Here is a 15,049-nt window from a genome sequence, read left to right on the forward strand (position 1 = left end):
TATTAATAAAAATGCCATAAAACTATCCCTATTTTGTAAACGCTATAACTTTTGCGCAAACCAATCAATAATCGTTTATTGCGATTTTTTTTACCAAAAATATGTAGAAGAATACGTATCGGCCTAAACTGAGGGAAACATTTTTTTTTATATTTTTGGGGGATATTTATTATAACAAAAAGTAAAAAATAATGCGTTTTTTTCATAATTGTCGCTCTATTTTTGTTTATAGCGCAAAAAATAAAAACCGCAGGGGTGATCAAATACCACCAAAAGAAAGCTCTATTTATGGGGAAAAAAAGGACGAAGTGCCGAATCGCAAAAAGTGGTCTGGTCTTTGACCAGCAAAATGGTCCGGTCTGTAAGTGGTTAAACAAGCTACAGCTTATGAGTGGGGTTATGGGGGTGCAATATTGTTTTATTTGGTGGCTGTTATGGTTCCACTTACCTGCCCAATAAAATGGCAACTCCACCACTAAAACAATGTCTGTGGAAAGAGCAGAATCAAAAAAATATTATGACTGGTGTCCCTTAAGCCTGGTACACACTGAGTGGGCTGGAAGAAAATAGTGAAGTTTAGGAGGAGCCTCTGTACAAATAGAGCTATTGTGTTCTCACAGGGAGCTGGCTGATCCGGGGCTGATCGGCAGACGTTGTTCGGTCATGCCCCCTAAAAAGAAGCTGGTCAAATGGCTGGCTTCTGTCAGACTGGCTACTGCAGACACTGGCCGCATGTCATCTAGTTTCTATTGAAGCGGGGCTAGTGCTGCCTAATATTTGGCCTGTGTGAACATAGTTGGGTGATTCCAACCAATGGTGTCTGTCATACAAAGGCTAAAGTATTAGGTGAACTATGTGTAATCCAACTGAAGAAGCGTCCATGTCACTGTAAAACTAAACAGCCATCTCATGTCTCCATATTTCTGTTATATTATGCCCAACAAACCTTTAACATACAAACATTTAATAGTTTAGTTTATCTATATACAGTGCAAGGACAGTGCTTAACATTCAAATAATAGGAAAAATACAGTCTAAGGTTATAAAAAATACATTCAGGTAAAAACCCCTAACAATGTAAAACAACAAAGACACAGCAAGGAGTCCCATTAAAATGTGCAGAAAAATTTGACAACAGTTACAGGACTCTGTAACCAACACTATCAAAGGCTTTGTAAACACTATTTTTAACAATTAGGAAATTGTGATCAGCATCACATTGGGGAAGCAGCAAACTACAGTAATGCGTAAGTGATAATTTTAAAAGAAATAGACTTAGTTGCAGGCCTTATTTTGGACTTGTTCTTTTTAAAGTATGTTACTGTATTTGACAAAAATGTTATGAGATCTTGAGAGCTTATTTTAATAGAAAGAGCTGGCCTATCTTCTGCCTTACCTCAATTTAAGTGGAACATCGGCAAACAAACGTTTCCTATATACATACATTTATTTTTTTACCTAAAGAATTTGTACATTTAACGTTTTACTTAAAGAATTTGTAATTTTGTCATTCTAGTCATTTACATGCTTCTGGCAGTCAGGAAGATAACTCTGCTAGTTAGAGCTCTTTAAGACAAGCAGCCAGGTCAGCTGTTCCGACAGGTGAGACAGAAGCGACCATGAGTCAAGTCGGTTTCTTCTATAAAAAAGGGTAGCTCTGAAAATAAAAAAAAATAATTTTCCTCAAGCCACGAGGCATGCTTTTTATTCTAAGACTGTGGGGTTGATTTACTAAAACTAAGTGCAAAATCTGGTGCAGCTGTGCATAGCCCATCAGCTTTTAACTTCAGCTTGTTAAATTTAAAGCGGTAGTAAAGTCTGCTTTGTGACTTCTACCTATAGGTAAGCTTATAATAAAGCTTACCTTGTAGGTAAAATAGATATCTCCTAAATGTGCACCGTTTAGGAGATATTCACTCTTTTTTCAGCCATTGACGTCACCGGCGCATGCACACTGAAAGAACGTGACACCTGAGCTGTTCCTTCAGAGAGCTGTGCTGCGCCTGTGACTACAACGCGCCCTCATTGTGGCCTGGCAATTCTAGCTGCAGGAGCCCGCAAAACTGGAAGGAAGACCAGGTGAAGATTGAAGCCCTGTCAGTGGTGGGAGTGCACCACTGGAGGGTTTCTTTCTAAGGTAAGCATTTCATAATGTGCTAGTATGTGATGCATACTAGCACATTATGCCATTACCTTGGATTCATTTTTTTTAATGCTGCAGTTTATACCACTTCAAACTTAGAGACAAAAACTATATATATATATATATATATATATATATATATATATATATATATATATATACCAACGACTTAACAGCAGAAAACAGAGTTGTATAACAAACTTAGAGATTTTTGGAAAAACCAAAACAAACAAACATTCTCCCTACTGGAAAAAGTGTATACTATTGCACAAATTTGGCAGAAATGTTGTGTAAGTTTGTCCTTAATGTGTTATGTACAATGAGCCTTGTACACTGAATATCTGGTCACATTATTCCATTAGAGGAACTGATGAACAAGAGGCCAGGGTGCGTAGGAGAGTAAACAGAACTTGCACATTGAAACCAGGGTTCTGCAACAAAGAGTCTGGAACGGTATTTAAAAAATCACTTAAATTATGCATAGTAGCTACAGCTCCAATATAGCACTCTACTATAGAGTTATTGAATGAGGAAGGTGTTTTTTTAGTATAACTGAACAAAAAAGCAGAATTAGGGCAAACTATCTTGGCAGTTCCAAGATCTGAAGGAAGACCATATAGACACATTACATTTAATAACATTCGGGTTAGGAGAAAGGCACCAAATTCAAGTTTATGGCCTTCAGATTTTAAAACAGTCTTATTGTGAAACTCTTCAATGGTTTCCTCCACCTGGATGATTGCAAAAAGTTCATTTTTCAGATGTGGTGAACAGACATAATCCAATGGAAAGTTCCCAAAACAATCCATCTGCTGCAAAAGGACTGGTCCTGAAAAGAAAAAGTGTTGGAACCAATTACACAATGGGGTTCTATTTTAGGACAACAATCCTGCACATTTTCCTAAATCTAGTATGACAAATCAATCTGACAAAGTTTATGCTTACTTAAAATAAGTCAAGCAATATCACGTATGTTCTGATACTCAATATGGCTTTGGCTCATAGTCTTCAATCACAATTCCAGAAACGATGCCCTGATCTTAACTTTAGAGGCTCATTAAATAAGCAAAACAAGCAATGCATATACAATAGTAACCCATGACTGACAGGCAGAAAGATACCTGTGATAATGTGAAGGTGCATTAAGGCTAGTTGTGATCCTCATCCCAAGTTGTTTTCAAGAGGAGGATTTCAAACAGCTATACAGCAACCAGTCTTCCCATTATGCTTTAGCTTGCCTTTACTTTACTTTTAAATATAGCTGATGATGTTCTACACACATTTCTTGCCTGACCTCTTACTTTAGTACTATTAGAGTCACATATTTGGAACAAGCATGCAGCCAATGATGCCGCAGTATAGTCAGAATTCCTTAATTGTATACATTTTTGGGTCTGGCAGCTAGCATTTTCAGAAGTGAATATCTGTGATGTCAGGCTACTAATGTCAGCACAGGTTTCCTTTAATTATATAGAATTATAGCTCACTTTTATACTTCATATAATTCATATATTCAATAACAAATATGTCATAGCCTATTCCTATGGGGGTGCACTTGCAGGCTTGTTTCTTTTTTTTTTTCCAATAGAAATTTTTATTACTCAAGTAGAAATACAAAGTGAAAGAACACAAACAAGAGGAGTTACAAGGTTGGCTTGTTTCTATTAACACACAGAACGTCTCTGCAAACATCCAGGTTGATCCTGCTGCTCTCTATCTCCCCCATGTTCCCAATGCAGTTGGAGATGCTTCTGCACATGCTCAGTTTTCAGTAAGTTTCTATGTGGAGCATTTCCTCCCTATAACAGCTGAGCAGCCCATGTGACTATAGAGTGACACATGTGGGAGTATACATAGTGGTATATGACAGCCCACTCCCTCCCTCCCCCTTCATGCCCCCTAACTAGCTAAACACAATGGGGAGTGGATATTACATCTTGATTGATGGAGGCTTCTCCTCCCAGTTCTAAGATATAGGCTGGAGGGCTATAACACAGAAATTCATCCACCCCATGTTATTGTTAAAAAATAAAGATTTGATTTCAAATATATATTTGTATGATTTAAACCGAGATTTCTGTTTACGCTGTATCCCAAAGGCTGTTTTTTTTCTTTTATTGTGAATATGTGACCAGCAACTAGAAGTTCCTCCTGCGTATGTTTCCCTAAAGACAGACTTGGAGAGAGCTGGGTCGCGTAACAGCTGTATATTGATTAGGAAAAAGGTACTTAGATATTCTTTTTTAGTAATAGAATTACAGTGCGCCATCATCTACATACAGAAAGAGAAGAGATATTGTAAATTAAACAGTGTGTGTTTAGTATCACTTTGAGGTAAAATAAATGTCCAGCCTTTAGACCCCTTTCACACTTGGGGCTTTTTCAGGTGCCTTAGCGCTTAAAATAGCGCCTGTAAAATGCCTTAACTGCAATCCCAGTGTGAAAGCCTGAGTGCTTTCACACTGGGGCGCTGCGCTGGCAGGACATTAAAAAAAGTCCTGCAAGCAGAATCTTTGGGGCGCTTTAGGAGAGGTGCACCCCTGCCCATTGAAATCAATGGGCAGCGACGCCAAAGCGCCTCAGCAGCGGCTTTTGACTCTTTATTCGGCCGATAGTGGGGGGTTAAAAGTGACCCGCTAGTGGCCGAAAAGCGCCTCTAAAACGACGGTAAAGCACTGTTAATGTGGCTGCGCTGTCAGTGTGAAAGGGCTCTTAGATCAACTGTAACTGTACCTCCTGTATACGTCCTTTGGAAAAATATATATAAAACTAAATATAAACTCACGCTGATGATATAAAAACAAAATCAATAACGTGAAAACAATTGCAGCTGCTATACACAAAGTGCTAATCACTTGAAAACCATAAAACATAAATAGAGCAACCGCAAACATAAATATATGTGAGAAAAATTATATACAAGGTGAACCAACATAAAGTCCAAAACAAATCACTGAAACTGCTCCAATCCAAAGTGAATAAAACTTCAAGTGCACAACAACCCCTTAAGAGTCCCCACTCACCAGATCCACATGACTCCCAGCTTTTCAGTCTGTAGGGTCAATAAGGGCTTGGTATGGATGTCTTTATGATGGTGTCATTGACTAATTATGAACTTGTCCAAATTCAGTCACATAAGGGGAGGGGGGTATGGGGACACCGTTTTTGTTATCAGGGGCTTCCAGATTCCGATATGCCCACAGGCCTTCACAATGACCTGGCCAGGGTTGTGGGGACGAGTCCTCTTAAGCATGAGGAAACAGTGTTTTGCCAGGGGGGGTCCCCCCTTGCAAGGTACTCCCTTGGAAGGGGGGTGGGAGCATGCTCTTCCTTCTCTTTTTTGGCATGCCAGGATACATACACTGATACGGGTCTGGTAATTGTTTGGGGGAACCCAGACTATTTTTTTCTTTATTGTATGGGTTTCTCTCTTAAATTCTATATCAGATCTTCATCAAGGATTAGGGTCTAGTATGTATTTTCAGAGGTAACCCTACTCCATTTGTTTGCGGTTAGTGGAAGTCCCCTATTAACATTTATATAAGACCCTCCTTTAGGGCAGAAGAGACCAAATATGTTAATTGCCGGCAATTTAAACAGCTATTTTTTTTTCTTTGGAAATATCAATTTTGCTGTAGTAGGTTGTATACACAGTACAGATGCGCCACTGCACAGATAGAAATCAGTTAAAGGGAGTATGCAATTTTAATAATGCCCTTTAAGCATACATAAAAACACTAATCCCTGAATGTTGTTTTTTTTATTTTGTTTTGGTACATGTACCCCAGGACATTGTCCAGTCCCCATGCCATTTCTTTACCAATACCTTTTATATTAGCCCAGAAAATGGCCATAACTGTTTATGAAGTTTGGGTTCCCACCGACTTTAATGGGGTTCAGATTCGGCACCAGAGTATTAGTCATATTCTGCCTCTAATCAAACCTAGGCATATTTGGCCCATTCCTACTAAGCACCACTATGAAAACACAGGTGTCACACAAAGGTTTGTAAAAGAAAGCACTAAATAGCCACAGTCTTTTTTTTATTTCTTCAGTGCAGTATAAAAGAATTAAAAAGAGATTCTATGGCCCTTTTAAGTGTGATAAGAGCAGTTATTTTCTATGTCTGAACTGTTTGGATAACTGCTTTCTGTGCAAGAGATCCAATATCCTAATGTGTGTGAGTTTATTTTAAGAGACATCAAACAGAGGAGGAGAGTATCCAAAAGCAACATTTTCTTTTTTGTTTCTCTCTTTTTATAAAGGCTGAAATGCTTTGACCAAGCTTGCTTGTACATAGCAAGCACAGAACTAAAATACACAGCACCAAACAATTTATAGCAGGAACTAGCATGTGAAATCAGCCCTGCATTTCTAATGCAGTTTTCAGCCTGTTGGGTGTCAGATCACTTGACAGGCCAGTCCCCAGACTGTGACAAAGCCAAAGATGAGTCTGCATACTGCCAGCATTGGTGTGTGAAGTACTTGATGAATGCAAGTTTGAGTGGCTCTCCTCCCACAGGACAAGAAAATCATCCCTACCAAACACGTTAAAAGCTCAACCATTTCTTAAGCTAGAGCAAAGTCTAATCTAATATTGGCTGCTGCATCACTTAGACTGATTGCACAGCATCCAGATATTGGCTGGCAATGCTTGTGCTGGTAAATAAAACACCTAGGAGAGAGGCAAACACACTTCGATAAATACGAGGTGCGGGAATGACGAGGAACAAGAGAGACAGACACTGATCTTGTGTCTTCAATAAAGACACTAAGTGGCCTTTAGAGGGCAGAAGAAGCCTGCGAAACACATGCATTATCCCCACAGAAGTAATTTAAATGTGCTAAAATGTAGCATATGGGAATCTATTGGTGATTTTGACCCACTGCATATATATTTTTATTTTAGGTTAAAATGCATAATAACAATCTTATGTACAAACTAGAAAAACAACAATAAATCTTTAGTAGTTAATCCTACAATGTTCACGGCTTTATACGGTAGTCTACACCAAGTATAAATATATATTTTAACTAAGGAAATTTAGGCAGTATTGATCAATTTATTCTTGCTGCTTCAAAGGAGAGAAATAGAAATTAGGAAGTTATATTCACTGCGAGTGTGATTGTTGGCGTTTACTAATAAATGTAATAAATCATACACCACACTAAATATAAAAAATAGTCAAATTAAATTTAAAGTAAACAAAAACTTTACAAAACTTATCATGCGTGGGATTCTTTCAGTTTCATTTATGCACCACTACAACATGAAATAATAAGCATATACATATGTTCACAACACTACAAAAAAAAAAAAGCCCAAATTCTTCAACATATTTAAATATGGATGGAGGCTCTTAGAGAAGCATCATAGCAAAAGTACAACAGGTTAAGACATTTATTAACCAAACATATAGAATAACTGTAAAGCTAAAAAAAAAGATGTTTTAATTAGCTTACCCCCATGCTGAAGTAGTATTTTGCCAATATCAATGTGTCTGTTTTGTAGAGCATCATGTAAGGGAGTCACACCATCCACATGACTGAGCAGGTCTACTTCTGGGCAGCGCTGCAAAATTTCACGGACACATTCTGTGCTGCCATGGTTACACGCTTCATGCAAAGGCGTCCAGCCAGCATTGTCTGAGTTATAAATCAGTAACAATTAAAAAAGAATCCAGCTAGAACACTATACACATCCCACAGTAAAAAAAAAAAAAAAAAAAAAAAAAACTTGGCAAAGCTCCACTGTGTGCCGTATCTGTGTTAAAGACTCATAAGCATGATGAAGGAAAAGAACAAAAAAAAAAAAATCAATACTGTCAAAGTAAATATTGGAACAAATGGATCGAGCTAAAAAAATGAGTTCTGCCAACCTGAATCACTACATAATTGTTCTTTGTGAGAAATGCATGTGGCAATACAATTAAACATTAAAAGAAAAAAAAACTCACCTTTGGCATTAACACTGACCCCTGGAAGGCTGAGTTGTTCAGTCAACTTTAAGACATTGTTGCTTCTGCAAATTCTATGAAGGACAGTTTCTCCTACCAAGGAAAATTGAGAAAAAAATATTTTAGCAATGTAAGACTAAGCAGCAGGGTGCCTGGAAGTTATCCTGTCAAGCTGTGCACCAAGATTTTACTAATACCACAAACTGCATTTATCGAGAAAGAGAGAACAATCACCCAAACTCAGCTTGGGAATAAAAGAAAACTTTGCACAAACCTAGCAGTGTATTGCAAAGAGAGCAGTCAGACTATTCTGCTCTATCCCTAGCTGGAGAATCATCTCGCCTAATCCCCCTCCTTTCACTTTTAAAGCTTCTATGGCTTACAATAAAAACGCAAAATGAACAGTGAACTCCAAAAACACTCGGTTTTCAGGCAATAAAAGTTTAGAGTGTGCAGTTGCCCTTCCCTTAAAATTATTCATGAACCTCCATTACACAAGTCGTTCTTTTACACTGCATTTATAGCTTAATTCAAATGAATGTTCCTGGCCAAGCACGAGTGCCTCCGCACAGTAAAGGATAATTCACAATTTCAAATCCTTTAGCAGATGGTTTGCTGCTCCTCGGTAAGCTGTCTTGACTACAGAGACATTGAGAGAATAATGTGCTGAGTGGAGACAGCATCTAAACTTGTGGAGACAAAATGTAAATGTCACTGCCAGCTTTATACTCTAACAGCAAATACACATACACACATATAATATATATATATATATATATATATATATATATATATAGAGAGAGAGAGAGAGAGGGAGAGGGAGAGGGGGAGAGAGAGAGAGAGATACATACATTAGTATATGTATACATGTGAATTGAAAGTATATTTTTCAATAAACATGGGGTGATGCCTATAAAACAAGTTTAAATAAAATAATAATCTTTTTAATGTTTAACTGCATGTGATCACTTATTCTGTATCCTGGTTACTAATGTTAAGTTGGCCATACAAATATTGATTTTGGCCTAAGCGGCAGGTTCTGTGTGAAATTTGTTAAGTGGACAGCCCTGTTTGCACCAACTGGCTTAACAAAAGTAGATTTTCCAGTTTGGGTATTTTGATAGCCACGGGTGCAGGCTATAATACAATAGTGGGGGGGGGCATGGCACGTCATGGTGAGATGACGTGCGATGTGAGAGGACGCTAAGGATAGAGCTCCTCTTAGGTCCCGGTTCTATCTGTTGATTGTGTGGGCCTCCTGTCACCCGTGTTCTGCTCGTGGGCGTCTCTCTCTCCCAGTTCCTGTCTACACTGTAGCTGTATCTCCCTGCGCACATGCAGCGTGTTGTGCATCAGACTGGAGCATTCTCGGCCTCCGTTTCCTGGCTACATCTGTAGCTGTGTTTCCTTGCATTCCCGCCACATGTAGCAGGTCGTGTACCGGCCCGGAACATTACTGGAGCACTATCAGCCGCTACTAGGCTTCTTGTCAGACCGCCTCCTGCAACCACGCTTCTATGATCTTCAGTGATCTCCCACTGATCTAATGTAAGTCTATATACCTCCTAGCTGATGTATTATGCTATATTGATACCATCTAGTACTATTACCCATGTTGAAGGAAACTAGATTAGTGAAAGTGGGAAGGTGGGGAAAAGACCAGCGTGTGCCTGCTAAGTGGGAGCTGTGAGTCAGTGTGAGTCCATCAGCCTGCAAGGATGACACGCAGGACTAAGAAGGATACGGGAGGTGTTGACCATTCTATTAATGAGTGTCCCTCATAGAATAGCGCAGATAAAGAACAGCAGAGCAAGCCTCAAGATAAGCAACAAGACATCACTGCTCAGCTTGAAAAATTTGCTCATACCTCCGCTACTGCTAAAGTTGAAGTTCAGGCTACAACATCCAGCTTAACGCAGGGTCTGCAGTGACCAGCCTTGGAGGGAGCCATTGCTTGTCCAGCTACAGGGGAAGGTGAGGCAGCAGCGTGGAATCAGTCAGATGACACAGTTAGTAATGCTGCTTCAGAAAGTGACTAGCATGATACTTCTGATAAATACTCAAATATCTCAAATACAGAGCATGTAACCACTCTGACAGACATAATGCAGGCTATCGACACATGCAATAGCTCTTTGAATTCTCTATCTCGCAATCTAGAGGGAATGAGGGAAGATTTAAGCTTGATTATGCAAGAATTCTTATATTTAAAGAACGGATATCAGTAGAGGAGGAAAGAATAAGTACACTTGAAGACTCCTTACAAACAGTTATCAAATCTGCTAAAAAAAAAAAAAACACACAAATATCCAATCCATACATAGCTCTCGTTTGGAGAACTTGGAGAACCGTCTTCGATGCAAAAAATTTAAGGATAGTAGGTCTTCCTGAACAGGTGGAAGGAAATACACCAGTTGAGGTTATAGTGAAATGGCTTATAGCCACTATGGGAGCAGAACATATTACTTCTCACTTTTCTGTGCAGTGGGCACATAGAGTCCCTGCTAAACCCCTGCCCACGGGAGGGAAGTCAAGATCAAGAACTTTTATTTTGGAAATGTTGAATTATAAAGATAGAGATATCATGTTGCAGAGAGACAGACAATTATCAGATATACAAATGGACGGTTCAAAGATAAGCTTTTTTCCTGACTTTTGAGCAGCAGTGCAGTGCCAGAGGATGGGATTTATGGAGGTGAAGTGACGATAGAGGCAGATGGAGTTGTCCTACTCTATATTATTTCCAGTCAGGTTAAGAGTAAAGGTCCACGATAATAGATACTTCTTTACATCAACGGATTTAGCAGCCCAGTGGTTGGATAACTATAAGTGGCCAAATTAAATCCCCAAGACAGTTTGACTTTTCTGAATTTTTCTCTTTCTACTTTTTTGGGGGAGGGCTGCTTAGTGATTTTAGGGTAAAAAAATAAAAAAAAAGGAAATGAAAGGGTCAGGGAGAGCGCTATTTTTGAGGTTCTCCGTTCATATAGCCCCTATGAATGTTTTAATGTTGTGTTATGTTAAGTATGTTTGTCTATTTTTATTGTAGTTGTATGTTTATTTGTGTTCATCTTGCATGTTAATATGTGTACACCGCCAGGCAGCTATTAGCGCATCAGCCTTTTCACCTCACTTTCTCTTTCTCCCTGTTTTGCCCCCCTATCTTCCCCTCTTTGGATCTTTAGGGTGAGATGCTTACGATGGATAAATCTGAAAAATGATGCCCTCTTTGAGTGACGTAGTAGTCTCATGGAAAGTCAGAGGTCTTGGTACCCCCTCTAAATGACAAGTGGTCTTTGCTTCATTGAAAAGATTTTCGCCTTCAATAATCTGTCTTCAGGAAACCCATCTACTTCCTAATAGCTTGCATTATTTAAACAGGAATCGGTTTAATAATCAATTTCACGCCACATATACTTCATACTCCATAGGCGTTTCTATACTTATGGCTGGGCGACCATATGTGATTGCGAATATTTATATTCCACTGCCCTATTCTCCAGAAATATTAAAGGAACCAGCTAGTTCTTGGTTATTAATAGGGGATTTTAACAACTTTAAGGTCCCCTCATTGGATAAATTCCACTTACCAGATAAGCAAACCCCAACAAGGACTACGGCTTTTGCCAGATACATGGCGGAGATGAGGTTGATAGATCTTTGGAGACAGCGTAATCCCACAAGTAGGCAATTTTCATGTTTCTCAAGTACTCATAAAACTTTATACAGAATAGACTTAGCCTTGGGAGCTCATTTTCTATTATCATATCTTTGTGAAATTAAATATGAGGCCAGAGGTATATCAGACCATTCACCTTTGGTTTTATATCTCTCTTTCAGGATCAATCTGGGATGTAAGTTATGGAAGGTGAATCCAGACTGGATGTCTCTTTTTTCCTCAGAAGAAATTAAGTCAGACCTTATCGTCTTTCAGAGTATTCCTAAATCCTTAGTCTCACCCCTAATATACTGGGATGCACTGAAAGCCTATCTTCATAGTCTCCTCAATGCACAGACATAAAAAAAATCCTGGCTGGTAATATGACGCAGGCTGAACTTTTATATGTAACTAATCCTAATAAAGATACCCAAACAGCATGGTCACACAGTCAAGAACAATATGCAGAAGTGGCCATATAGGAGGCAGAAAACAAAAGACTTTGTTTTACAACAACCATACTTTGAAGAGGTAGAAGGAACAGGACACCTATTGGCTTCTATAGTAAAAGTGCAGTGGCCTGTATTGTATATAACTGAAATACAATCTATATAAGAGGGCCGACACTACTCCAGAGATCCTGGAGGTATAATGGGAATTTTATTGGGATCTATACAAAAGTAGGGCATCCTACTTAGAGGAGGACTTGGTAAAATTCCTTGAATCCATTAATTTACCAACCTTATCAGACGATGAGAGAGAGGTATTGGAGTGTCCACTAACATTGGAGTAGCAAAGACTCGCAGTAGCTAAGCTACCTAACAATAAAACACCTGGACCTGATGGCCTTCCAGGGGAAACATACAAAAAATAAGGGGATGTATTGCTACTCGACTTGTTGGAAGTCTTTAATGTGCTTCTGAAACCTGGCAAGGATCCAATCAGTCTTGATGCATATCACCCAATCTCTTTGTTAACATCAGACATCAAACTTCTGGCAAAGATATTGGCGACCAGACTGTCAAAATATATCACAAAACAAATTCATCCGTAATAGATCAGCAGCTAGTAATATCAGACACTGATTTTTAAATTTACAACTTCCTATAGATAACAGCGGAAAAAGAGCCATATTATCGCTGGATGCAGCTAAAGCATTCAACAGTATAGAAGAGGACTTCTTCTGGAACTGTTTAAAACGTTTTGGATATATAAAATGGATACAACTTTTATATAATTCCCAGAGTGCAGATAAACGGATATACTTTGGCCCCTTTTTTCTTGAACAGAGGAACAAGGCAGGGCTGTCGCTTGTCTCGGATCCTTTTTGCATTAGCTGTAGAACCTCTGGCGGGGGGCTATCCATGGTTGCACAAATATTGTGGAGTTTCAGAGATCTACAGGCAAAGAAAAAATAGCATTCTATGCGGATGATGCCCTAGTGTTTCCAGGGGATACACAAACGTCCTTGTCTACAGTTATTTCACTTATAGATACCTATGGGATATTCTCAGGATTTAATATTAATTGGGATAAATCGGTAATATTGCCCATTGACCCAATACGTTTGGAGCTTCCACACCAGGCTCATCAAATAAATATAGTTATACCATTTAAATACCTGGGAGTAATAATTAAGCCAAATGTTACTGAATATGTAGATAAGAATGTACTTCCTCTTGTTGGTAAATTTAGACAAAGTAAAACTTGGTGTAGATTCCCATTGACTATGATAGGGAGAAGGAATCTGGTGAAGATGGTGTGGATGCCCCAAATGTTATGTGTACTACATAACTGCCCTGTTTGGTTGACATTAAAATTATTTGGCTTTTTATGCTGTTTTCAGACACTTTATATGAAAAGGTGGGAAACCTAGAATTAGACTCGGAATATAGCAACAGGCGAAGGATAAAGGGGCATTACGATACCCAACTCAAGACTAGAGGTTTGCCGTTTTTGAATTAATTGTCATCGGCCGATTGTGCTGATAAAAAGGCCGATTAGAACTACAGCGCGACTTGCAAATGACTTCTGTAATAGAAGTCAATGCAAGTTGCCTGAGTCTTCATAGAACCGACTTTCCTCCTCTCTGGGAAGTCTGCCAAGAAAAGAGTAAAGAGATACAATATTTACACTTGAATGAATGAACTCAATTCAGTGTGTAGAGTTCTCAGTTTAACCATTTAAAGACTACATTTTTTCTGACACTTGTTGCTTACAAGTAAAAATCCTGTATTTTCTGCTAGAAAATCACTTAGAACCCCCAAAAATTATATATATTTTTTTAGCAGAGATCCTAGGGAATAAAATAGCGGTTGTTGCAATATTTTATGTCACACGGCATTTGCGCAGAGGTCTTTCAAATGCGATTTTTTTTTGGAAAAAAATACACTAATGATTTAAAAAAAATAAAATAGTTGTTTAATAAATGTAAGAAATTTTCTGTATCACTGCTTTCACACTGGAGCGGGCAGGTGTTGATGGTAAAACGCTGCTAGTTTTAGCGGCACTTTACCCCCATTTTTTTTAATGGTGCTATTTGGCTGCTAGTGGGGTGCTAGCGGCCGAGGAAGAGGTTAAATGCGCCCGTTACAGGCGCTATTTTTAGTCCAAAAGCGCCTGAAAAATGCCCCAGTGGGAAAGGTGTCTGTTAGATTTTATGAGATGAAGGGGGGGGGGGGGGGATCAGCCTAACATATCAGCCCAAAAAAATCGGCATCATATATCGCCCATCGGCCGCCATGATTTCTAAATATCGGCATCAGCCAGAGAAAAACCCATATCGGTCAACCTCTACTCAAGACTATATTTTATTGCAACACAACTTCAACACTGGCATGGCTGGGAAGAGATAGACATGCACAGGCGTAGGATAGAGGGGGAATTATGATACCCAACTCAAGACTATATTTTATTGTGGCACAACTTCAACACTTGCATGGCTGGGAGGAGATAGACATGCAGGACCCTTTACAGAAGATTATAATATCTCAATTTAAGATATCCCCACTAGTGCAACAATTTGTTTCTCATAATTTTTATAATAACAGAAAGTTTCCTATCTTTCATCTAATTCATAGGTTATGGGAGGCAGTATGCACCATTACTCAACATAAGGGTTATACAAGACAGATGCCTATATGGGATAATTGCGGTTCATGTAAGTTGAATAAACTGCCAGAATTATTAGAATGAAAAAAAGCCGTCATAATATTTTTATATCAGTTATATGAAAGGGATATTTTATTGCCTTTTAATATACTTAACGTATAGATCGTTTTCAATAACTAA

General features: G+C 38.7%; 1 protein-coding gene across 1 annotated transcript in view; it reads right to left on the bottom strand.

The window, feature by feature from the left end:
* Positions 1-947: 947 nt before the first annotated feature.
* SLF1 (SMC5/6 complex localization factor 1) overlaps positions 948-15,049 on the bottom strand; it is a 187,256-nt gene continuing 173,154 nt past the window's right edge. The window contains exons 16-18 of the mRNA XM_077462392.1: positions 8,101-8,193; positions 7,607-7,789; positions 948-2,972 (exon numbers count right to left, since the gene is read on the bottom strand). Of these exons, the coding sequence (XP_077318518.1) occupies positions 2,494-2,972; positions 7,607-7,789; positions 8,101-8,193 (755 nt within the window). The 3' untranslated portion in view covers positions 948-2,493. The remainder of the gene's footprint in view (positions 2,973-7,606; positions 7,790-8,100; positions 8,194-15,049) is intronic.

This window comes from Lithobates pipiens, unplaced genomic scaffold (genome assembly GCF_037356315.1).
Source record: "Lithobates pipiens isolate NorthernLeopardFrog02 unplaced genomic scaffold, aLitPip1_a1.2 Scaffold_3, whole genome shotgun sequence".
NCBI lineage: Eukaryota > Metazoa > Chordata > Amphibia > Anura > Ranidae > Lithobates > Lithobates pipiens.